The 24,232-nt window shown below is 63.0% G+C and overlaps 2 protein-coding genes across 6 annotated transcripts in view; one reads left to right on the top strand and one right to left on the bottom strand.

Moving 5' to 3' along the window:
* ZNF467 (zinc finger protein 467) overlaps positions 1 to 2,613 on the bottom strand; it is an 8,409-nt gene extending 5,796 nt beyond the window's left edge. The window contains exons 1-3 of one of the 5 annotated variants that reach the window (XM_032401358.1): positions 2,416 to 2,613; positions 558 to 668; positions 171 to 246 (exon numbers count right to left, since the gene is read on the bottom strand). In XM_032401358.1, the coding sequence (XP_032257249.1) occupies positions 171 to 204 (34 nt within the window). In that variant the 5' untranslated portion in view covers positions 205 to 246; positions 558 to 668; positions 2,416 to 2,613. The other 4 variants (XM_032401359.1, XM_032401357.1, XM_032401360.1 and 1 more) reach the window with 4 other exon arrangements.
* Positions 2,614 to 5,807: 3,194 nt separating this feature from the next.
* The window catches only part of LOC116630665 (SCO-spondin-like), a 51,947-nt gene continuing 33,522 nt past the window's right edge, over positions 5,808 to 24,232 (top strand). The window contains 40 exon segments of the mRNA XM_032401356.1: positions 5,808 to 5,857; positions 6,093 to 6,251; positions 6,871 to 6,931; positions 6,933 to 6,954; positions 7,070 to 7,249; positions 7,502 to 7,746; positions 7,844 to 7,943; positions 8,940 to 9,098; positions 9,187 to 9,266; positions 9,736 to 9,873; positions 10,099 to 10,270; positions 10,475 to 10,715; positions 11,009 to 11,153; positions 11,943 to 12,057; positions 12,143 to 12,318; positions 12,402 to 12,629; positions 12,819 to 12,984; positions 13,203 to 13,437; positions 14,207 to 14,396; positions 14,539 to 14,633; positions 14,818 to 15,074; positions 15,402 to 15,536; positions 16,154 to 16,377; positions 16,507 to 16,634; positions 16,721 to 16,830; positions 17,158 to 17,307; positions 17,453 to 17,546; positions 17,634 to 17,803; positions 18,001 to 18,234; positions 18,430 to 18,651; positions 19,105 to 19,341; positions 20,122 to 20,213; positions 20,319 to 20,550; positions 20,683 to 20,835; positions 20,954 to 21,094; positions 21,184 to 21,366; positions 21,474 to 21,624; positions 22,244 to 22,397; positions 22,535 to 22,589; positions 24,039 to 24,143. Of these exon segments, the coding sequence (XP_032257247.1) occupies positions 5,808 to 5,857; positions 6,093 to 6,251; positions 6,871 to 6,931; positions 6,933 to 6,954; positions 7,070 to 7,249; positions 7,502 to 7,746; positions 7,844 to 7,943; positions 8,940 to 9,098; positions 9,187 to 9,266; positions 9,736 to 9,873; positions 10,099 to 10,270; positions 10,475 to 10,715; positions 11,009 to 11,153; positions 11,943 to 12,057; positions 12,143 to 12,318; positions 12,402 to 12,629; positions 12,819 to 12,984; positions 13,203 to 13,437; positions 14,207 to 14,396; positions 14,539 to 14,633; positions 14,818 to 15,074; positions 15,402 to 15,536; positions 16,154 to 16,377; positions 16,507 to 16,634; positions 16,721 to 16,830; positions 17,158 to 17,307; positions 17,453 to 17,546; positions 17,634 to 17,803; positions 18,001 to 18,234; positions 18,430 to 18,651; positions 19,105 to 19,341; positions 20,122 to 20,213; positions 20,319 to 20,550; positions 20,683 to 20,835; positions 20,954 to 21,094; positions 21,184 to 21,366; positions 21,474 to 21,624; positions 22,244 to 22,397; positions 22,535 to 22,589; positions 24,039 to 24,143 (6,184 nt within the window).

Genomic DNA, 24,232 nt, shown 5'->3' with positions numbered 1-24,232 from the left:
GGGGGGGGGGGGGGGGGGGGGGGGGGGGGGCGCCTCTGGGGTCTCAGGGTCGCCATCTCCTGAAGACAGCAGGTAGGAAAGCAGCAGGCCTACCAGGCTCTGGTAAGTCGGTGGGTGCTGCTGAATCCTGCCTCCCGCCCACCCACGTTCCTCGAGTGCTGCTGGCTCACCCAGAGAGCTGAGGGCCTCAAAGGTCTCTCTCATGGCAACCCAGGGTAGCTCCTCCTGGGAACCAGGCCACACGCCCTAAGGAGAAAACACATCCTTGTTCACATTCTTCTCCCGACAGCTGCCCCCTGGGCCTTGGCTCTGCCCAACCTCTCCCCATCAGCCATCCCCAGGAGCTCCAAAGGTGATGTCCCCAGGTACAGGTAAGGGGAATGAGGGAAGATGGGTTTCAGAAAGCCAAGAGATCTTTGAAGGCCAAGGCCAAGGCCCTGAAGCCACTTCCGCGGGCTCTGGTCAGCTCCAGAAATCAGCTGCACCCCTACCCTCACCTGGCGGGTCTCTGAACCAGGCCCAGCCCACCAGTGCTCCCCACCCCCCAGTGCCCTTGCCTGGGGACGTCAGGAATCAATCGATTCTCTGGGGAGAGGGTGGAGAGTGGAAGACCGGGGTGGGGAGCCGGGAACGTCATCTCCTGGGCCCTCCGGCTGTCACTGCAGGAGCTGGTGAAATACGAGCCAGCCGAGGGGCGAGGGGCGGAGGTGAGTGTCACTACTGGGCAACCGGTGGGGGAGGCCCTCCGAGGAGGGTCTTTGCTGAAGGCAGGAAATGGCTCTTGCTTCCTCTCCCCAAAACCCTACTTCAAAACCATCGCCCCTCCCCCTCAGGGCTTCCCCGGGCCGCCGCACCCGGCCCTCGAGCCCCCTTCCTAGCTCCTCCTCCAGCGGGTTCCCTTCCCCTCCCCCAGCGGACCCCTCCCCCCTCCCCCCCCCCCCCCCCCCCCCCCCCCCCCCCCCCCCCACCCCCCCCCCCCCCCCCCCCCCCCCCCCGTCTCTCTGGCAGCCTTCCCTCTGCCCCTCCCTTCTCCGGCTCCCTCTGCCTTCCGCCCTCTCTCCCCGCCGAATCCGGCCGGCTCCCCAGCCCCGCCCCCTGCCCCGCCCCTCCGGCTCCTCCCCCTGCTCACAGCCGGGCCAGCCCCTCCCGGCCCCCTCCGGTAGGCCCTCCCCAGCCACCGCCCCCCTGACCCTCAGCTCCGGGCAGTCGCGGCGACAGACCTCCCCTCCTCCTCCCCCGGCTCAGGGCCGCCTTTCCCTTCCCTCCCGGTTCTCCCCCAGGCTCCATCCCCCTCCCCGGCTGCACACCCTCTCCCTTCCTTTCCCCCTCCTCTTTTCCTTCCTCCCTAACGCCGCCCTCCTCCTCCCCGCTTTTCTCCCTCACCCCGCACTCCCCTCCCCTCTCCCTCTCCTCCCCCACTCTGGTTTCCCTTCCTTCTCCTTTCCTCTCTTCACCTCAGTTCCCTCCCTCCCCAGCCCTCCTCCCCTGTCCCCACACCATCCTCCTCCCTCCCTCCCCGCCTCCCTCCTGCAGCTTGCCTTCCCCTCCGAGGCCCCCGTCTCCCTTCCCCCTTTGCCTCCCCAGCAGGCTCTCGCTTCCCGGTCCCCAGTCCCTAGAACCGCTCTTCCCCTCCCCCTTTCATTCCGCTCCCCGAGCTCCCTCCCTTGTCCCCAGGCTCCCCCAAGCCTGGGAGTCTGTGGCTTACGGCTCGCTCTGGACCTTCTCACTGACCCTGCTCCTCCCCACCCCTGCCTCCCAACACACCTCCGCTTCCCTCCCCTCTCTCTCAGTGGCTACCTTCCCCATTTCTGTTCCCCACTGACTTCTACCCCCCCCCAAGTTTTCCTCCCGACCAGACCCCTCCCGTCCCACCTCCCCGCCTCCGTTTGTCCCCTAGAGCCTCTTCGCCCAGACCTCACTCCAGGGCCCAGCCCCTCCCCGGTTCCCGGGCTCACCTGTCAGCGCCCTTCTCTCCCGCCCCTCCCAAAAGGCCAGATCCCTTGGCCTCGTCGTCCCCCCTTCCCCCACGGCCCCCTCCCACACTCCCTCTCCCCTGTCCGGAGACTCCTCACTCCCTCCCTTCGGGAGCCTCCCAACCCTCTCCCACCGACTCCCACCCGGCCCCCCTCCCAGCCTCCGCCCCTCCCTCCAGATCCGCGGTCCTCCTCCTCTTCACGACTACCGTGACCACCCCCAAGCCAGGCCCTCTCTCCCCATCCCCAGCCCCTCCCTCCTCCAGCCCCTGCCCCTCCTCTGCCCTTTCTTGCCCCCCCAACCCCACCCCACCCCCTCCAGCGCTCCCAGCGCCCCCACCCCCGGGGCTGTCACCTGCGCGGAGCGGGCAGTGACTGAGTGTCGGTGTAGAAGGGGAAGCGGGCGGAGCCGCCTGCCGCTGGGCGCCTCCACGGCCCGTACCTGGCGGGCTGGCCGGTCGGGTCTCCCCGCTGCTGGCGGGACCCAGGCGCCCCGGCCTTCTGCCCCGGCCGGTTCTGCTCGCAATGGCGCCCGCTGCCTGTAGCTCGGGTGCCGACTGCCCGAAAGACTGACAGACTGACAGCCCCGAAACTTCGCGGGGAGGGGAGAGGAAAAGACGCGGAGGGAGCGGGAGCGGGGAAGCGGCGCCCGGCAGGGGGGAGGGGAGCGCGGAAGCGGGAGGGGAGCTGCGGGGCACCCCGTGGGGGAGGTAGGGGCAGGGGGGTGCTGGAGTGGGGTCGCAGGAGGGCGCACGGCGGGGTTAGGCGTGCAGGTGACGGTGTGGAGGGACGGAGGCCCAGAGTAGGTGATGGAAAGTGGGAGCCTAGGAACGAGGTGGGGGGGAGGGAAGAGGGGGAAGGGAAGGGAGGAGTGTGGGGGAGGGGTGGAGGAGGGAGAGGAGGCAGGGAGGAAGGGCACGCGGGCTGCGCGGGAGGGTGCTCGCAGGCGCCGAGGGAGGAGCCAGGGGAAAGGTGGAGCGCGAGGGGAGGGGGTGCGGTGGGGAGTTGGGGAGGGGAAGAGGAGGGGGCGTGCTCGGAGGAGGAGAGCCAGTGAGTGTCTGCGTTGCTGTCTTTGAATCGCGAGTCCCCCCCCACTCCCCCCCGGAGCGTATCTGTGCGGCGCTTCGTCGCGGTGGGATCGAGTCTCCCGACTGTCGGTCTGTGGGGTCGATTTGGGAAACTCCGACCCCGCCCCTGCTCTCCACCGCGATTCCCCCGGAATCCGCTCAGACCCGCAACCGCCGGCCGATTCCGGAGGACCCGATTCGACACCCGCGGCGGGAGTCGGGTCACTAGGGGCAGCGAAGGGTGGTCGAAGGAGACCGAGCTGGGCCTCGGTGCCCGCCGAGAACGGGCTCTTTGAAACAGAAATTGGGGTGGGGGGGCTTTGAGCCGGGTCCCCAGGGAGAAGGCGGGGCTGGAGAGGAGGCACCAGGGGGTGAGGCTGGAGACGGGCTGGGCGGAGACTCAGAGGGCGGGGTCCCGGGGAGGGGGCTGCTGGGAGGGGAGAGTTCTCTGGGCCGGGTGGGGGCTGGTCCTCCTACTGGCCTGGAAACCTGTACCAGTTAGGTGTGGAGGGATGCCCTCAGCCCTTAGATCCGGTTTCTGGGGGGACTTGGGGTCCCCGCCCGGGTTATGATGGTTTTCTTCGGCCTTGCCACCCAGGCACCTGACTCCTTCTGAAAGCTCCCTGTATCCTGTCCTTGTCCAGCTGAAATGTGGGCTGGTTATTCCAGGCCCCCTCTCCCATCTCTCTTTCTCCAATCTCCCCTGGCTTCCAGCTTCCTCCCTCCTGCCCTCTTTAGGGGAAAGGGGCATTGTGACTTGGGTTTCTCCCCAATCCAAGTGTTGCCTTATCACCTGCAGTTAAAATCCAGAGCTGGGAGCGAGTCCTCCAAAGAGAAGCAGAGCTCACAGCAGGGGCACCATCAATATTCCTTGCCGTTTAGGAGAGGCATGGGAGCGGGTGGTATCTGGGAGAGCACGGGGTACCTCGGAATCAGCTGGGAAAGGCTCTTCAACCTCCTGGATGGGCTCCTTCAGCTAGTCAGCGCCCAGTGGGCTCATGGCCCCGGGAGTAGAATGTCTCTTTGTGTGAGGGTGGGGCATGAGCACTTGTGAGACCTGCAGCAGGGATGTGAGCATGTGAAGCAACAGGGGGAGAGTGGATGGGGTACATGTGTGAGAGATTGGGAACAGCAACATGCTCATGGCCCAACCCTGGCCTTTTCTGAGGACCCCACCTGAGAGCTCCCTGAGGGACTCACTGCACCCTTTTTGGGCCACAGGACCAATGGTGGGCCCAGGAGAAATGCCTAGCTTGGCTCTGGTTCCCAGCAGCTTCCTCGCCCGAAGTGGGGTAACTATGTGGGATGCTCAGTGGGACAGCAGATTTAGGGGATGGAGGTTTATGGAATCTGAGGCCCAGGCCACATTCCAGCCAGGGTGTCCTGGGAGTTGGTAACCAAGATGTAACCAGGATTCACCTGGGCCACCTGCTGCCCCAACCGGATACTCAGATGATCCTATCCGGCTGCCTTGCCCCCAGGGTTAGGGGAGGCTGCCTTCCAGGCCCCTTTGTCTCCTACCACCACCCCCAACACACACACTTTCCACCCTTGCCACTCCTCCCGGAGGCTTGCTCTGTTCCCCTCCCCAGGCTTCCTGGTTCTGGACCCTAGGAGACTCTCTCAAAAGGAGACCAGAATGGACCCAGCCAGCCAAACATAATCACCCCCAGTAAGAAATTGGACCACAGAGGAAAGGGCACATGCTCTCCCACTGTCTTCCCACAGTTCAACCAGCCTGGAAACTCAGCTCCTTCTGCTCACTGGTCCTGGCTTCACAAGTGCCTACTGCCTACAAGAGGGGGCAGGAGGAGGCAGGAAAGGGAGCAGGGAGAGAATCGCAGTCAGAAGTTTAGGGCTAGAAGACCATATCAGTCATTTGGCACAATAACTTAACCATTTTGTGGGGTCCTAGTTCCTCTTGAGAATGTAATAACAGTTATGGAACTATCCTCAGGAAAATGTGTACACACACAATTTCTTTTCTTTTTTTTTTAAGATTTATTTATTTGAGAGACAGAGAGCAGGTGCGGGGGGGGGAGGGGCAGAGGGAGAGCGAGAATCTCAAGTAGACTCCACGCTGGATATGGAGCCCTAACATAGGGCCTGATCCCACCACCCGGAGATCATGACCTGAGCTGCAATCAAGAGTCCGACGCTTAACCAACTGATCCAGGCGCCCCTGCACACACACAATTTCAAAGTGGAGCCCCTGAGTCACCCCCAAGCATCCCTGGGAAGCCCCTAAATTTTTTACTAGCAAGGAAATTGAGGCTCAGAAAGAGAAGGTGCCTTGTCCGGAGTCCACCTTAATTTATGGCACAGCCTGAGGGTGGAAAAATATCAGAGGCTCAGGGTGTCTGGCTGTGGCCTGGACCACATGCACCCCCCCGCTGAGCGCACAGACAGGAGTAAACGCGCGCGCGCGCACACACACACACACACACACACACACACACACAGGGCAGGAAGGGGACTGTTTCCAGGGAGAGCGGGCCTCTGGGGGGATTGTGCCGTGTGCAGGCAGGTCCAGTCTGGTTCCGAGCAGCTGGTGCCCCAGGGCATGGGGCTGAGATAAAGCCTCCCCAACCCCATGGGCCTCGTTCTAGCTGTCTGGCTGCCTCGGACGCATTGAAGCCTGGCTGCTGGAGGCTGCAGTGTGGGGCGGGGGAGGCCAGCACTGGCCTTTCGGCTCACCTGCCGCAGTAGTGCCTTCCCCAAACCCAAGCCTCACAGCCCCCCACAGGTGACCTGGGCGGGGAGCACCATGCTGCTTCCTGCCCTCCTCTTTGGGATGGCATGGGCACTGGCTAACGGGTAAGCAGCCCAGCCTGGGGCCCCTCTGACTAAGATCCTCTGCTCCCGCCTCACGAACAGGACCCTCTGGGGCAGCCAGGCGCCCTCTCCTATGCTTCTTGCTCCCAACCAGCCTCCTCTTCAGTTCACTAACCCTTCCCTGGGAGGGGCTCTTTGGGGAGTGGGACCACAGGACAGGGCTTCTTGGCAATAGAGGGGCTGGTGGCAGTAGCTGTCATTCCCCATCTGCGGGCAGGCGGTGGTGTGAACATACGCAAACCTTCCTGGTGGAGGAGGAAGTTGTCCCCCGCCAGGAGGACCTGGTGCCCTGCACCAGCCTCTACTATTACCAGCGCCTGGGCTGGCAGCTGGACCTGTCCTGGAGTGGACGTGCCGGGCTCTGTCCCATCTACAAGTGAGTGAGGGTCGGCGCCTGGGGTAGCTGCTGAGCAGGAGAGAGCAATGGAGCCAACATTCTGGGGGCGAGGTGAACTGGGTGGTGTCCTGGAGAAGCAGGCGTTTGGGAAGTAGGTCTGGCTGGGTTCAAGAAGAGTCAGGGGTGTGGGGTTCGGGACAGGCGGCACGGGGAGCAGGCAGTGCGGGGAGAGGTACGATGTCTGCTCCCTGTGCCTCCCCTCCAGTCTGCCTTCCCAACATCATTCTCACTTTGCACAAGGGGAAATTAAGACCTGGAAGAGATGGGACGCCTGGGTGGCTCAGTCGTTTCAGCTCAGGTCATGATCCCAGGGTCCTGGAATTGAGTCCTGCGTCGGGCTCCCTGCTCAGTGGGGAGCCTGCTTCTCCCTCTGCCTGCCGCTCCCCCTGCTTGTGCTCTCTCTGACAAATAAATAAAATCTTAAAAAAAAAACCCACCAAAAATATATTTAAAAAAAAGAACTGGAAGGGAAATTACATGAGAGAGTCACTCAGAGAATAGATGACCAGATTGAATGTCCCAGGCCATTCTCAGGGACAGGGACGGGGCTGGGCTGAACACTAATGTCTTCTCTCTGCTGCCCTTTCGGTGGACCCAGGCCCCCAGAAACCCGGCTCGCTGCAAGGAACCGGACAGTGAGGGCTTGCTGTCCAGGCTGGGGGGGGCAGCCACTGCACCCTGGGTAAGCACCTGCTATTAGCCCAGATCTGTGGTTTCGTGGAGGCTTCCCCGGGGAGGGAAGCTGGGTCCAGGCTGACTGTCTGGGTTGCCCCATTCTCTCCCTCCACTCGCCACAGCCCTTGCAGAAGCCAGCCCTGGGGGCCGCTGCTTTGCCACTCAGCAGTGCCAGCGGCAGGCAGGCTCAGCTAATGCTTCTGCAGGAAGCCTGGAGGAGTGCTGTGCTTGGCCCTGGGGACGGAGCTGGCGGGAGGGCAGCTCCCAGGCCTGCCTCAGCTGCTCCAGCCGACCCCTCCCAGGTGGGTCTGCAGCCCTGGCCATCACTTTCTCCCCCTGCCCAGGCACTGTCACATAGAATCCTTGAGCTCTGGGCCTTCCTGCAGGGCCCATGCCCATTCCCTTGCGCTCTCGGATGAGTCACCTCCCATCCCTCCTGCCTCCAGAGTGACCATTCACTCTCCACCTGCCTCCTGCTCTGGGGGAAGCCCCGCGTCCTCCCCCTGCACCCTCCTGCCTTCACACTCAGCTCACAGTTGGTGCATCTCCTCCAGGCAGCACTCCCTCTCCAGCCGTCCTGCAGCCCCTGGCGGGGGCCGTGGCCCGCTTCTGGAGCCAGCGCCAACGGCCCTCAGCCACCTGTGCCACCTGGTCGGGCTTCCACTACCGGACCTTTGATGGGCGCCACTACGACTTCCTGGGCCGCTGCGCTTACCTGCTGGCGGGCTCTGCTGACGCCATCTGGGCCGTCCACCTCACGCCCAGGGGGCACTGCCCCCAGCCTGGGCACTGTCAGCTGGTGAGGAAGGGAGGTGGGGAAGGACACAGGAAGGGAGCTGCACAGGGGGAGGAGGTGAGCCGCTGAACACCTCTTCCACTCTGTGTCTCCCCGCAAGGCCCGAGTAACGATGGGACCCGAGGAGGTGCTGATCCAGGGCAAAAATGTCTCTGTGAACGGGAAGCTGGTACCTGATGGGGAGTCTCAGCTGCTCCACGGTACGTAGACAGCAGGAGACTTCCCAGGGCCCCATTTGTTCCTCGGGGACAGCCTGCCTACCCCCGGGGGCAGGGGACAGCAGAAGGGGCAGCTGAGTGGGAGACTGCTGCCCCGCCCCCCACTGCGACTGGGGGGTATTTGGAAATGAGGAGCCTGCTGAGGAGCCAGGAGGTCATGGACCTAGTCTCCAGGTTGACTCCTGCAAGCCAGCCCCGCTCATCCCCTCACAGTGTGGCTTGGGGCAAGTCCCTTACTAACCCCTCTGAGTATCAGGACGCCTGGCCGGCTCAGTCGGTAAAGCAAGGGACTCTTGATCTCAGGGTTGTGAGTTTGAGCCCCACGTTGGGTGAGATTACTTAAAAATAAAATCTTTAAGGGGCGCCTGGGTGGCTCAGTTGGTTAAGCCTCTGGCTCTTGATTTCGGCTCAGGTCATGATCTCGGGTTCATGAGATGGAGCCCGGTGCCAGGCTTTAAGCTTAGCAGGGAGTCTGCTTGGAATTCTCTCCCTCCCCCTCTCCCTCTGCCCTGCCCCCTGCTTGTGTAATCTCTCTCTCGCTCAGATAAATAAATCCTTTAATAAAATCTTAAAAAAACCCCAAAACCCACAACAAACCTCTTTCCCCACCTGCCTCTCAGTGCTGGGAGGAAGGGCTTTTGTGCTATTAGGTGGGACCCTGACTTACTAGAGCTTTTTTCCTGGTCTTCGGTCCATGAAGTGAGGTGGGGGTGGGGTTGTGTGTGTGTGTGTGCTCACAAGAGCTTTGTAGTTTACTTATTTCTTGGAGTTACTTGCTCAAGAGAGCATCTGTAGTGTCCACGAACTTCTCAAAGAGCGCTCTGATGGGAAAACCAGTTGTTTCTCCTTTAAAGAGTATGAAGTGCAGAATTCTCTAGAATTGTCAGAATTCCATCTCCTCTCCTTCCCTGAGCAGTCTGCGCCTTGATGTGATGGTGGGAGGGGTGGGAAGTGTGACTCCTGCCTCCTCCTGCCCAGGGCTGAGCCTGCAGTGGCACGGGGACTGGCTGGTGCTGTCAGGGGGCCTGGGGGTCATTGTGCGCCTGGACAGGTCCAGTTCGGTCTCCGTGTCTGTGGACTCTGAGCTCCAGGGACAAACTCAAGGTCTCTGTGGAGTCTACAATGGCCAGCCTGAGGGTAAGTGGGCATGACTCGGTTGCTGGTATAGGAGGGAAGGAAAGACTGGAGAGCCCAGACAGGCCACCTCTGCCTCGCCCTTCCCCAGATGACTTCCTGGAGCCCGGAGGGAGACTGGCTGTGTTAGCTGCCACCTTTGGGAATTCCTGGAGGCTCCCTGACTCAGAGGTGAGACTACAGCCCCCAGGGAGCCCAGGCTCACTGCCCTGCTCCTGGTTGCTCCCCAGCTCCTGGCTTCTGTGATACCTCCAAGCCTCTGTTCTCTGTCTTCATCACTGGCCTTTTCCCTGGGACAGGGCCTGGCCCTCTCCCAGACCCTTGGTGGGAGGCAGGCTCAGGGTCCCACGGACTTCAAGTGGTGAACTGACCACCCAGGGGACACACTCAGCTTCCTGGTCACTGACCAGTTTTGGTTAACTAGCTAGTTATGAAACCTCCTGCCTGTGGGTTGATGTGATCCCAGCTCCCCCACCCCCTACCAGAGCTTACAACCGTGTTGCCCCCCCAAACCCCAGGTTGTCTGGGCTGGTGGCCATGACAGTGGGGACTTGAAGCAGCCATGAGGGTAGTGGCCACTTTCCTGGTGTCCTGGTTAATGTCCCTCCTCCCCCATTGACCTGAATTCAATTGTCTCCAGCCTGGGTGTCTGGATTCAGTGGAGGCAGCCCAGGGCTGTGAGGACCCCCTGAGCGGCACAGAGGCAGGGACGGAGGCTGAAGCCCAGGACCTGTGCCACCAGCTGCTGGACAGCCCATTCAGGGAATGCCATGCCCAGGTATGGGTGGGGGTGGAGGTGGCATCCACCACCAGAGGGGAGGGAAGGAGTGGGTGCTAGAGAGGTGCCAAACAGGGAATCCGGTCCTGTCGTTGCTTTGCATGAATGATCTCAGAGGTCCCTTCTAGTGCTCATTCTGCTTGATTCTAAGTCAGAGCATGATTGAAGCAAGAGGAGAGAGTGCTGGTGAGGCTCGTTGACTGAGGGGCTGTCCTTTCTCTGAAGGTTCCCCCTGCTGAGTACCACCAGGCCTGCCTCTTTGCCTACTGTTCTGGGGCCCCAGCAGGCAGTGGGCGAGAGGCCCGTCGGGAAGCCGTGTGCACCACCTTCGCCAACTATGCCCAGGAGTGTGCCAAGCAGCATATCCACGTGGGCTGGAGGAAGCCAGGCTTCTGCGGTAGGGCTGGTGCCTGTCCCTCTTTGCATAGCCCCTGGTGTCCCCACCCTGCGCAACTGGGACCTTTCTGACAGCAGCCCTGTGACCCTGGTTTCCTGAGCGCTGGGCCTCCTCGCACGCGCCCTCTCTTTGGGCCGCAGGCAAGCGGGGTCTGGCGGGAGGAGGGGGACCCTTGGACCTCACAGCCCACTCCCGTGCCCACAGAGCGCCCGTGCCCCGGGGGCCAGCTGTACTCGGACTGCGCCTCGGCTTGCCCCGCCAGCTGCTCAGCAGTGGGTGAAGGAGGGGAGGGGTCCTGCCGGGAAGCGTGCGTGAGCGGCTGCGAGTGCCCGCCGGGCCTCTTCTGGGACGGCGCCCTCTGCGTGCCCGCGGCGCGCTGCCCCTGCTCCCACCAGCGCCGGCGCTACCCCCCCGGGGACACCGTGCGCCAGCTGTGCAACCCCTGGTGGGTCCGCGGGCCTCGCCGGCCCTTCGGCCGCGTGGTCCCCTCGGAGCCCTCCCTTCTGCTATCTCCTCAACCTGCCTCCCCTTCCGGGGGCCCCTCACAAGGGACCTGGGACCTCTCCTGGCATAATTGATGGCCCTGCTTAAAGACCCAGCCGGTGACCTCCACCGGCTGACCTCCAGGCCTTGCAGGGTTACGGGGGTTGCTGGCGGAAGGAGGGCCCCGGGGTTGGCTGGGGGCAGGAGCTCGTGGGCTCCGAGTCAGAGCGCGCTCCCCGCCCCGTGTGCCCACAGCGTGTGCCAGGACGGCCGCTGGCTCTGCGCGCAGGCGCCGTGCCCAGCCGAGTGCGCGGTGGGCGGGGACGGGCATTACCTCACCTTCGATGGGCGGAGCTTCTCCTTCCGCGGCCGCCCGGGTTGCCGCTCCAGCCTGGTGCAGGTGGGTAGGGGGTTAACGCCGGGAGGAGCCCTCGGTGGGGCTCTGTAGGCGAGAGGTGACTGTCGGGAAACCTCTAAATAAATCAATGAGAAACACACAGTCATTCCGGGAAAAGCTGAGAGAGAACCGACTCTGGAGGGAGGATGGCTTGCCGCAGACCCCTAAAACCTGCCCTTGGGGTCCTGGCCTCGGCCTTAGGTTCCCGTGAACGTTCCCACCCTAGCCCAGGGGCACAAAGCAAAACCCATCCTCACAGTCCTTTCTCACAGTTCGGACTGGCTGGGCTTATCACAGGCTATTTCCTGCAAAACAACCCCAGGAGAAATCTGGGTTCTCCTCCCTCCCCAGCCCTCCCCCAATCAAGTTAGGTGACTTACCAAGTTCAGGTCCATAGACACAAACAGGTGTGGACATATGCCGCAGATTTAGCACGTGCGTACACAGAAACAGAGAGATGAGCATGCGCACCTGCGGGGAAAAGGGAGGGGAGGCATCTTGCACCAACACGCACACACACGCGCGTGCACACACACCTCTACATACTTACACACGCATGCCTGTGTGCACACACACAGAGATACTCACAAGTGCTAGCGCTTGCCAGGGTTAAGCCCTATACCTCACCGAGAGTGTGGCTGGCAAGAAGGTGCTCAGCACGTGCGTTGGGTGGGAGCTGCCTCCAGGTGGGTGCTGTAGGCGTCCTGTAGAACAGGAGAGGGTGCAGAACAGACCCTGTTCTCGGGGTCTTCCCCACCTCCACCCTACCACATTCCTCACCATCTGCCCCAGGACTTGAAGGGGCAGCTGCTGATTGTGCTGGAGCATGGGGCCTGTGACACTGGGAACTGCCTCCACGCCATCTCTGTCTCTCTGGGGGACACCCACATCCAGCTCAGAGACTCAGGTAGCCCTCTCCTGCGATGTGCTCCCCCCCAATCCTCATCAGCCCAGTCCCGCAGGGGTAGCCCCTCACAGGCCCCCTATTCCAGGGGCTGTACTCATCGATGGGCAGGACGTGGGCTTGCCGTGGCGTGGGCCTCAGGGCCTCAGTGTCTCCCGAGCCTCCTCCACCTTCCTACTGCTGCGCTGGCCTGGGGCCCAGGTCCTCTGGGAAGTGTCTGACCCCGCAACCTACATCACTCTGGACCCCCGCCATGCCCACCAGGTGTGCTGGGGGGCAGGCGAGTGGCTGGGCAAGGCCACGGTGGGCCCGGATTTGACTGTCCCATGCCCACTCCTGTGGGCCAGGTGCAGGGTCTGTGTGGCACCTTCACCTGGAACCAGCAGGATGACTTCCTGACACCTGCTGGCGATGTGGAGACCAGCATTGCAGCCTTTGCTAGCAAGTTCCAGGTGGCAGGCGAGGGAAGCTGCCCCGCAGACGACAGCGCCCCACTTTCCCCCTGCGGCACCCACACTCAGCGCCACGTTTTTGCGGAGGCAGCTTGTGCTGTCCTGCACGGCCCCACCTTCCAGGTAGCCAGATTGGGGGTGCTCCTGTTTGCACCTGTAAGATGGGGTCAACACCTGCTTTGCCCTCGCCCTGGGCTACTGGGAGGACCCTGCTCCCTGCCGTGGCCCAGGAGGTGGCAGTGGGGACCCGAGGGAACAGGGCAATGTGTGGAGGGGGAGCCAACCCAACTTTTTCCTCCTCTCCCCCCTCAGGAATGCCAAGGGCTGGTGGACAGGGAGCCGTTCCACCTGCGCTGCTTGGCAGCTGTGTGCGGCTGTGCTCCTGGCAAGGACTGCCTGTGCCCTGTGCTCGCTGCCTTTGCTCGTCGCTGTGCCCAGGAGGGTGCCCGGTCTCACTGGAGGACCCGCACGCTCTGCCGTGAGTCGGTCAGCCAGCCAGCCCCACCCCCAGGCTCCTCCATCCCAGCCCCTTCTGGCAATAGCCCCGAGGGCTCCAACAGCTTTGCAGCCGGGGAAGGTGCCCAGGAGGCCCTCGGACCTCGGCAGGTTGCTGGGCTTGCCTTGTTTCGGAATTCCAGAAGGGCAGGCCGAGCAGCAGCAGTTATGCCCCTGACCTGCATGTGTCTCTGTGCCCAGCTGTCCCGTGTCCTGGGGGCCAGGAGTACCAGGAGTGTGTCCCAGCGTGTGGTTGAAACTGTGGGGAGCCAGAAGACTGTGGGGAGCTGGGCAGCTGTGTGGCTGGTTGTAACTGCCCCCCAGGACTGCTGTGGGACCCCGAGGGCGAGTGCGTGCCCTCCAGCTTGTGCTCCTGCCGGCTTGGAACTCATCGCTATGCCCCTGGCAGCGCCACCATGAAGGACTGCAACCGCTGGTGAGGGCGGTGGCCTTGGGGGGAGGCACAGAGCTTGGGGGTGAAGAGGTGGAGCTTAGAGAAAAGGGGCCGGGTTTGTAGCCCTGTGGGTTAGGGCGGGGCATGCCCACGTGGGGCGACAGAGCACTCACAGCTTCGCCTCGTTGTGGAGCACTTCAGGCCTATAAAGCACTCTTGTACGTCATCTTATGTAATTCTACCGCATTCTTACAATGACCTAGTAAAGTAAGAGGTGGAAGAATTGTTCCCGTTTTGCAGATGAGGAAACTGAGGCTCTAATAGGCCACATGGCTTGCAGAGTCACACAGCTGGTTAATGATGAAGGACTAGAACCCAGATCTCTGAATTCTGGTTGACTGTGGTCCAGAGGCTCTTCCAATGGTTAGGGAGAAGTAAAGGCCAGTTCTGGACCTGTGGAGGCAGGGCCAATGGCCAGGGCTTGGTGGGTGAGGATGAGACTTCAGAGAATCCCTCTCCTACCTGGCTGGGAATGGGGTTCTTTGAGAACCTCAGAGCCCAGAGAATGGCCCCATTGGAGCTGGGGCAGGAAAGGGTGACCATGTCCATCCCACATATGGCTGGTGCGGGGAGCAGCCCCACTTCCTGTGCTTGTAACTGAGGTGTGGGGCGTGAGATGCTCAGGTCTCCAGAGTCAACGTTAGGGGCTTGGACCCCGTGGGTTCCTGAGACTCTCCCAGGTCAGACCAGAGGTGCCGGGAGGTGAGTCCCGCCTTGGGCCTGCCTCTTACCTGCCTCCCATCCTCGGCAGTGTCTGTCAGGAGAGGGGCCTCTGGAATTGCTCTGCTCACCGCTGTGGCCCCCAGCAGACATTCTGCCCCCGTGACCTTGTCTACGTCCCTGGTGCCTGCCTCCTCACGTGTGACAGCCCTGGTGCCAACCACTCCTGCCCCCCGGACAGCCCAGGGAGCTGTGTCTGTCCCCCAGGCACCGTGCTGCTGGTAAGTCTGGGAGGGGGCTGCATGAGGCACCGTGGCCCCCGCTCCACCCAGGGCACCGCCCTAGCCCCCCTGGGGGTCTGAAACGGTGGGTGGCGGCTCAGGCAGCCCTCCAAGGTGCCCCTTTGTCCCGGCCTCTGCCCAGAACGAGCGCTGCGTGCCTCCTGAGCTCTGTCCCTGCCGTCACGGAGGGCAGTGGTACCCGCCCAACGCTACCATCCAGGAGGACTGCAACATTTGGTATGCCTAGCGCCTTGAACCGGGCTGAGGTGGGATGTCCAGACTGGCCTGGGCAAGGGGAGCTCTCCAGGACTGCCCCACGCTGAGGGTCTGCTGCTTGGAACCTGGACAGCTACATCCCCTGGATCCAGCTCTGGGTCTCTGTCCTCATGCCTCTCTCTCCGCGCCCCACCCCCACCCACAGTGTATGTCAGGCTCGGCGATGGCACTGCACGGGCCACCGGTGCGGCGGATGGTGCCAGGCATCGGGTGCCCCCCACTACGTGACCTTTGATGGGCTGGCTTTCACCTTCCCTGGAGCCTGCGAATATCTGCTGGTTCGAGAGGCCAGCGGCCGGTTCAGCGTCTCTGCCCAGAACCTGCCCTGTGGGGCCAGTGGGCTCACCTGCACCAAGGCGCTGACCGTGCAACTACAGGGCACTGTTGTGCACATGCTCAGAGGTGGCCGCCACGTGGCAGGGTGACACTGCCGGGGGGAGGGGCACGCCGGCCGGCATCACACTGCTGCACGGGGGGCCAAGGCCTGGGGTCCCCCACTGCTCACCATCCGTGCAGTGGGGCTGGTGCCTCTCCTCTCTCCTCTTGGTTGGGAATCCTGATTCTGGAAGCCTCCAAGAAATTAAAGCCCAGAGAGGCCTAATGACTTGCCCAAGGTCACATAGCTGGAGAAGCAAAAGGAAGGTTGGAGGCAGGCTGGGGAGGGGTTCCTGGGGATCTGGGAGCCCTTCGACTCCAAGGCAGAGTCCAAACGCCTCTCTTCCTCCATAGGCCGGGCAGTGATGGTGAATGGTGTGAGCATAACGGCCCCCAAGGTCTACACAGGCCCTGGGCTGAGCCTGCGCCGTGCTGGTCTCTTCCTGCTGCTCACGACCCGCCTGGGCCTCAGCCTGCTCTGGGACGGAGGTCAGGCCCCCACCCCTGACCCATGCCCGCCTTAGCACCATGAGGCTGACTCCCCCCCCCCCAGACTCTTCCTCTTCCATACGAGTGGTGGGAGTTCCCAAATTATGTTTTTAATGTTATGTTTCTCTTCAATGTAAAAGCAATACCTCCTCACCAAAGAAACATTTAGAAAATACTCAGTTTGGGAAAGAAGAAATGAAAATAAACCTAACCTCCCACCACCCAAACCCAAGCAGTTGGCATTTTAGAAATAACAGTTACTGAGAAATTGAGGAAAACCAAAGTAACCCCTGGCATGGGAAGGAGTTGTCTGGTCAGCCCGGTGGGGCTGCCCTCTGAGCCTCCGGCCACCAGGGCCTCTGGGGCTGGTGGGTGTCACGGTCTGTCTTGGAGCCTGGTTCCTGCCCGGAATCCAGCCCGCTGGAGAATTTCCCTGCTCCCCCTAACCTGGGTTTGGTTGGGAGAGTAGGCTCCCACTTTTGCCCTAGCCCCCCGAGGTGTATGTCTCTTATCATCGCCAATCAGCCTCCGCAAAAAACCAGGTGGTCGTACCAGGTGATGGTCAAACAGGCCCACAGAATACCTGCCCTTGGTCTTCTCCCGCCCCTGGCCCTGAGGAAGGCCCATGGGGTCATTTCTCCACAATGCTGCCCCCTGCTGCCCTCTGTCCCCACAGTTCCGTGGCCGTGTGTCTGGGCTGTGTGGAGATTTTGATGGAGATGCCAGCAATGACCTGCGGAGCCGCCAGGGCGTCCTGGAGCCCACAGCGGAGCTGGCTGCCCACTCCTGGCACCTGAGTCCACTCTGCCCCGAGCCAGGAGACCTGCCACACCCCTGCACCGTGAGCACCGGCAGGCAGGGGGAAGGGCGTGGGGGGCCGCTGCAGGAAACCTGCGGGGGGTGGGGGGGAGGATCCGGAGGCCGGGTGCTGCGGGTGGGGTCTGGCTGGTCCACGGTGCTGTGCCCGTAGGTGAACGCCCACCGGGCCAGCTGGGCCCGCGGCCACTGCGGGGTGATGCTGCAGTCGCTTTTTGCCCGGTGCCACGCAGAGGTGCCCCCGCAGCAGCACTACGAGTGGTGTGTGTATGACGCGTGCGGGTGAGAGGGGTGAGCCGGGGGACCGGGTGGGAATGGGGGCCAGGGGGTGGGGACGGCGTCCGGGGGCTGAACAATCCCTTCCACAGCTGCGATTCGGGGGGCGACTGTGAGTGTCTCTGCTCGGCCATTGCCACCTATGCAGACGAGTGTGCCCGGCATGGGCTCCCCGTGCGCTGGCGCAGCCAGGAGCTCTGCCGTGAGTGTGCCCTGCCCTTGGTCCCCAGTGCCCCATCCCACCGTGCCCTCAGCTCCTCCGTGGATGTTCCTCCTGGCCTGCAAGCAAGCCGTGTATCATTCAAGGGCAAATATGTGTGGTGGGCACGCTTTCCTAGATGAACCAAGCATGCCGAGCTTGCTTTCCCGTAGAACTTCCATGTTGCAAACAGCCTTGGGAGGGGCTCAGCAAGTCTACAGCGTGCTCCCCGGGCCCTCCGTGTGTCTCATCTTGGGCTGCCTCGCCTGCTGCTGTTGCATCCTGGTGCCCTTGCACCACGGTGACCCAAGCTCTCTCCTCTCTCCCCAGCTCTGCAGTGTGAAGGGGGCCAGGTGTACGAGGCCTGTGGCCCCATGTGTCCCCCGACCTGCCATGACCGTGGTCCTGAGCCCGGGTGGCACTGCCAGGCTGTCGCCTGTGTGGAGGGCTGCTTCTGCCCTGAGGGGACTCTGCTGCATGGTGGGTAGGGTCAGAGTCCGCAGAGGGGAGGCAGCGGCGGGAGGGGGGGGGGGACGGGGAAGAGAGCCTCAAGGCCACGGTGACAGGGCTGGCACTAGGGGCCGCTGTGCCCCTTTTGCTCCAGTCCTGCCCTCTGTGACCCCAGGAGGAGTCTGCTTAGAACCAGCTTCCTGCCCCTGTGAGTCAGAGGGCAGCTTCTTCCCGCCGGGGACTGTGCTGCAGAAGGACTGTGGGAACTGGTGAGTGGGGGGCGCCTGGGGAGCCCCCCTACCCCCGGGCTGGCAAAGCCCAGCGCTGTGACTGATCCCAGGATGCTGTGCACTCAGCACATGCCAGGAAAGCCAGTGGCTCTGCGGGAGCGACAGAACCCGCTGTGAGGAGCTGGAGCCTGGCTGTGCGGAGGAAGAGGCCCCATGCCGGGAGAGTGGGCACTGTGTGCCCCACAGGTGGCTTTGTGACAACCAGGATGACTGTGGCGATGGCTCAGACGAGGAGGGTGAGTGTCCTTGCCTGGCTGGGGCAGTGGCTGAGTGACGGTCAGTCCTCGAACGCGTCACTACAGCGTGTCCTGAGCTGCTCCTCACAGTGGCAGCAGTTACGGCTGGTGGGCAGGGCTGTTCTGGTCTTTCCGGCGTCGGGGGCCTCCTCTAGGACCCTTTGTCATCCTGACCCTGCCTGCTTGCCCCATGCCAGGCTGTGCCACGCCAGGCTGTGGGGAGGGGCAGATGTCTTGCAGCTCCGGCCACTGCCTGCCCCTGGCCCTGCTCTGTGACGGGCAGGACGACTGTGGAGACGGGACGGACGAGCAGGGCTGCCCATGCCCCCACGACACGCTGGCTTGCACTGATGGGCGCTGCCTGCCCCCCGCCCTGCTCTGTGACGGGCATCCCGACTGTCCGGACGCCGCTGACGAGGAGGCCTGTCTGGGTGGGTGGGCTAGCTCAGGACTCCAGTCCACCAGGCAGCCCCCCCACTGAGCCCCAACCTTCCTGCCTCCCCTCCTTCACCAGTTCAGGTTCCTGCTAGGAAGCTCGCACCCGGAGGTGTGTGAATAGGGGCACCCCAAACAGCCAGCTTAAGGGCCAGCGCCTTGGGACCAGCTCCGGCTTTCTCCGGCTGCAGGGCAGCTGAACCGCTCTCCTGGGGAGCTGTCCTGCGTTGATGGCACCTGCGTGGGGGCCGTCCTGCTGTGTGACGGAATCTGGGACTGCCCGGATGGAGCCGACGAGGGACCCGGGCACTGCCCCTTCCCTTCGCTGCCCAATCCCCCAGCGGGCACTGTGCCTGGCCCTTCCGCGGGCTTTGGGGGGACTGCACCAACTCCCCGGGCCAGCGCCAGCCCCGGTGAGTGTCCTGGAGGAAAAGGGATGAGAGAGCTGGAATCCGGAGGCCTGGGAAAGAGGGGTGGGGAGAGCATCTCAGAGGGAGGCACTGGGGCAGGTGCGGGGGGTGAGGAGCGGGCACAGACCCAGCCTCCTGAAAGGGGGTTGAGAGGGCCTGGAAGAGTCCCGGTCTTACTTCTTGACATCCGAGGCGCTCCCACTGACATGAGGGGATTGGGGTGCTCAATGCAATTCCTGGGCGAGGGGAGAGCTTTTGGGAAGCCAGTGGAGGGAGGGGGAGGCGGCGAAATGCGGGAGCGCCTGGACGTGGAGAGGGGCTGGAGGTGGGGGAAGTCCGGGCGCAGGAGAGGGGGCCGCAGGGCCGGCGCGGGGAGGCGGGCGGCGGAGGCGGAGGGCCCGGGCGGGCCGGGCAGCCCGCTCCCCACGCCGGGTCTAGCGCGGGTGCCCGCCGCAGCGCCGCCCTGCGGCCCCCTCGAATTCCCGTGCGGCAGCGGCGAGTGCGCGCCCCGGGGCTGGCGCTGCGACCGCGAGGAGGACTGCGCCGACGGCAGCGACGAGCACGGCTGCGGCCCGCCCTGCGCCCCGCACCACGCGCCCTGCGCCCGCGGCCCGCACTGCGTGTCCCCCGCGCAGCTGTGCGACGGCGTGCCGCACTGCCCCGACGGCTCGGACGAGGGCCCCGCCGCCTGCGGTGAGAGCCCGGCCGCCGCGCAGCCGGCGGGCCCCGTCTCTCCCCACCCCCGGCCCCAGCCGCACGCCTGCCGCCCCGAGTGCCGCTTAGGTCTGCGGCCTCAGAGCCTCCTTTGATCTTTCTCACGAAACTCTCTTTGAAGATCTTTGCCCTCCCACCCAGGCCCAGGGGAGAGAAGAAAGGGGCTTTTGTCTGCCCGCTTTTGGGCAAGAAGGGATAAGAGAGCGGGCAGCGGCTCTGCAGGCACGGGAAGTGGGCCTGTTGCGAGGGCTAGCCCTCCAGCTCCACCCCACCAGACCCGGGCGTTCCCTTTGTGCCCCTGCGAAGCAGCCCTTCCTGTCCCGGCCACCAGTCCCTGGGTGGAGGGGGCAGCTGTCCCCAGGCTCCAACTCCTCCCCAGGTGTGCCTGCCCCTCCTGGACCCCTCCCAAAGGTGTTTCTGAGCTAGGTTCAGGGTCAGTGTTGGCTCTGGGTCCTGCTTGCCCTCCCCTGCTTTGGTTCCCCCCTGCCGGCCCCTCTGCAGAGAGTGGGAGGGAGGCGCAGGGGCTCAATGGGACACTCCTCTGGTGCCCACAGGCTCCCCCCGAGCTGCCCCCTGTGGTTTGGCTCCCCAGCTGTGCCTGAGCCCTGAGCAGCTCTGTGATGGGATCGCTGACTGTTCCCAGGGCGAGGATGAGCTGGGCTGTGGGAGGGACACTGCTCCCCTGACGGAGGCCAAGGCTGCCGGTGGGGGGGTGAGCAGTTCTCACTCCTGGTCTGTTTTCTTTTCCCTTCCCCTCAGAGGGGATGACAGCCCCAGGAGGCCCCAACGGGACCAGGGCTCCCTGCCCGGAATACTCCTGCCCTGATGGCCTCTGCATCAGTTTCCAGCTGGTGAGGGGGCCGGGGGGGGGGGGGACAGGGGGAGTGGGTGACGTAGGAAACAGAGCCATTGTGCCACCCAACTCGAGAGGAACCTTGCTCCCATTCCCTCCCCAGGTTTGTGACGGGCAGCCTGACTGTGAATTGGCCGGGGAGCTAGGGCCTTCCCCAGAAGAGCAGGGCTGTGGGGCCTGGGGCACCTGGAACTCATGGGGGCCATGCAGCCAGACGTGTGGGCCTGGGGTGCAGGGCCGGAGCCGCCACTGCTCCCCCCCGGGTCTCCCCGTGCTGCAGCACTGCCCAGGCCCTGAGCACCAGACTCAGGCCTGCTTCACGGCCGCCTGCCCAGGTGAGGGGCCTGGGGTGCCTGGGAGGGCCAGCGGGGCAGGTGGGGGCCCAGAGAGAGCAAGGGAGAGGAAGACCACAGGGCTCACAGCCTGGCCTCACGCCCACCAACGCGTCCTGCCCCTCCTGCTCACAGTGGATGGCGAATGGACCTCCTGGTCTCCCTGGTCCCCGTGCACTGAGCCATGCATGGGCACCATGACCCGTCAGCGACAGTGCCACCCTCCCCAGAATGGGGGCCGGACCTGTGCCATGCTGCCCGGGGGCCCTCCCACCACCCGCCAGACCAGTGAGTGCCAGGAAGGGGGGGGCACAGCTGGGAGGAGGGTGTGGTGGGCTTGCTGGTGGGTGGCTTGTGTCTGCAGGGGACCCACCTTTCCCAGACTCTGGTTCTGATTTTCTCTCAGGGCCCTGCCCTCAGGATGGCTGCCCCAATGCCACCTGCTCTGGGCAGCTGGTGTTCTGGCCCTGTGCCCCCTGCCCTCTGACTTGTGCTGAAATCTCTGGTCAGGCTGTGTGCACGGCTAACCAGACCTGCAGCGGCCCAGGTAAGGGGGGCTCTGGGCCCGGGGGCTGGCAGGTGTGTCTGTGGAGGTGGAGCTCTCTGCAGGGAAGCCTCACCCCGGGCCTCCCCTAGGCTGCTGGTGCCCTGCAGGCCAGGTGCTGGGCAGCGAGGGGCGGTGCGTGTGGCCGCGGCAGTGCCCCTGCCTGCTGGATGACAAGCGGTACTGGCCCGGGCAGCGCATCGAGGCCGGCTGCCAGCTCTGCACCTGCCAAGACGGGCGGCCTCAGCGCTGTCGGCCCGACCCTGGCTGTGCCGGTGAGGTCCTGCCCTTGGCCTTTCCTCAGGCCTCCCTCGTCCCCTCCCGGGCCACCCAGCTGGGCACCCAGCCCTCTTCCAGCCCCTGACTCTTGGCCCTCCCTCAGTGAACTGTGGCTGGTCCTCCTGGTCCCCCTGGGCCGAGTGCTTGGGCCCCTGTGGGAGCCAGAACATTCAGTGGTCCTTCCGGAGCCCCAACAACCCCCACCTCTCAGGCCAAGGTCGCCAGTGCCGAGGCATCCACCGCAAGGCCCGCAGGTACGTGCACCCTCCCCGGGGACCCGCAGGGACCTTTTCCCTTTGCCTCTGGCTCCCAGTTAGGAAGCTGCTGGTGAGCTCTTTCTCACTTGAGCTGCTTCCATATGCACCATGGACCCCAGATGAGGAACCCCCCCGACTCTGAGCCTTATTAGTCTAAACACCAGGACTCCCAGCACAGTTTTGGGGAACCCCTGGCCTTCTCCTGCATCAGTGTTACACCCTCCAAGTCCGAAAGGGGGATGTAGGGAGCCCACAAATCTAGGGTCAGGTATGGGTCCTCTGGTTTGCACCCCCATGCCTCTGAAGGTAGTGGGGTCGGGGGGGGAGGGTTGCAGGGGTGTGGTCATATCTGCCTGCCCACCCCCCTCTGAAATGGGCTCCACGGGCCGGGGTTGTGGCACAGCTTGCTTCCACACCCCTCTCTGGGGCTAGTTGCAGTTTCTCGGGTGCAGGGGTGGGATCTGGGTGATAGGGAGCCCGAGCATCCCAGTCGGCCCAGGACTGTCCCGGTTTTATCACTGGGAAGTCCTGGGAAGCCACTCACTCGAGGCAAATCAGGACAGGTTGGTGGCCTGGGTGAGCTCGCTGGGCAGGCATGCGGCGGCCCTTCTTCCAGGTGCCGGACGGAGGCCTGTGCGGGCTGTGAGCGGCAGGGCCGGCTCCGCGGCGTGGGGGAGCGCTGGCGAGAGGGCCCCTGCACGGTCTGCCAGTGTCTGCCCAGCAGCACCGTGCGCTGCTCCCCGTACTGCCCACTGGGCAGTTGCCCCCAGGTGAGGGGGCAGAGGGGCCTGGGCCGGGCCGGGGGAGGCGCAGGGTGCAAAGGCCAGGGTTGCAGGCAGCTGACAGACTGCGTCGGAGGTTGGCAGTGGCCAGCTCGGCATGTCCAGCCTGACTCTTGTGTCCACAGGACTGGGTCCTGGTGGAGGGAATGGGAGGTTCATGTTGCCGCTGCGCCCCGCCTGGTGAGTGGGTCTGGGGAATGGCAGGGGGACCCCAAGGGCAGGAGGACAGCAGGTGCTCAGCGGGAGCCCCAGGTGGCAGCACTGAGTCTGGGGGTCCGTGGCTACCCAGGCCTCAGGGTAGTGGGAGCCTGGGTCCTGGATGCTGGGGAAGGAAGGGGCCCTCTGGGTGGGAGGACTGGTCTCTGCCCTCCTGAGGTCAGGTCTCAATCTCTGCCTGCCTCCTCTGTTCTTTTGAGGCTTTCTGCCTCCCGCCTTGAGGGTGCTTTCCTTTCTCTGGTTCTCTTGGGCCAGGTCTGGTTCCTTCCCTTTCCCCTAAGAGCAACTGAGACAAAGTTGAACTTTTTATTTTTATTTTTTTTTAAGATTTTATTTATTTATTTGACAGAGAGAGATAGCGAGAGCAGGAACACAAGCAGGGGGAGTGGGAGAGGGAGAAGCAGGCTCCCCGCTGAGCAGGGAGCCCGATGCGGGGCTCGATCCCAGAACCCTGGGATCATGACCTGAGCCGAAGGCAGACGCTTAATGACTGAGCCACCCAGGTGCCTAAAGTTGAACTTTTTATTTTTTTTATTTTTATTTTTTTATTTTTTTATTGTTATGTTAATCCCCATACATTACATCATTAGTTTTAGATATAGTGTTCCATGATTCATTGTTTGTGCATAACACCCAGTGCTCCATGCAGAATGTGCCCTCCTCAGTACCCATCACCAGGCTAACCCATCCTCCCACCCCCTAAAGTTGAACTTTTTAAAGAGGAAACCGAGTTATAAATGAAACAGCAAGGGGCACCTGGGTGGCTCAGTTGGTTGAGCATCTGCGTCTGGCTCAGGTCATGATCCCAGGGTCCTGGCCCCTGCTCAGCGGGGAGCCTGCTTCTCCCTCTCCTCCCCACTCATGCTGTCTGTCGCTATCTCTGTCTATCTCTGTCAAATAAATAAATAAAATTAAAAAAAAATAAAAATAAATAAATGAAACAGGAAAATACAAAGACTCGAAAACTGATGTGTTTATGGGTCCAGATTCCTTATCTGTAAAGTATCTACAGGCAGCTGAGGTTAGAGGAGAGCCAGCATACACAGTTGTACAGGTTGTTCACTGTACAAGTTAGTTGGCAAGTGGGAGCTAGACCCCAACCCTGCTTCCATCCAGAGATACCCTTATATAGTGCCCACAAAAGTTCCCTATTAGCAACAGTAGGCCTGAAGTGATTTCAGACTGGTGGTTTTATTCTACGTTCTCTAAATATTCAGTGGAAGTGGAAACCATCTCATGCCAAGGGAAGGAGGACAGACCTTTCCCAGCTGGGAGGTTGTTCTGGGGGCTCCCGGGAAGTCCTGGGAGAGAAAGTGCTCCAAGAAGTGGGGAGAGACCTGGGTGCCAGGGCAGGGGCCAGTGTGAGCCTATCTGCAAGTCTCTCCTTCCTGAACCCTGAGTTTCCCTACACAGGAGAGAACCAGACGGCCCGCCCCCTGGCCACTCCTGCCCCCTCTCCAGCCTTCAGTGCCCAGATCGGACCCCCTCTGGTCACCTACGTTCTGCCTCCGCCTGGAGGTGAGGGCCATGAGCTGTCGTGAAACGGAGAGTGGACATTGCCCAGGGGTCACCCAGCCAGGAGGGGAGGCAGGCTGGCTCACTGGGAT

Source organism: Phoca vitulina, unplaced genomic scaffold, assembly GCF_004348235.1.
Source record: "Phoca vitulina isolate PV1807 unplaced genomic scaffold, GSC_HSeal_1.0 scaffold4, whole genome shotgun sequence".
Taxonomy (NCBI): Eukaryota; Metazoa; Chordata; class Mammalia; order Carnivora; family Phocidae; genus Phoca; species Phoca vitulina.
This window is presented reverse-complemented; position numbering and strand designations above follow the sequence as displayed.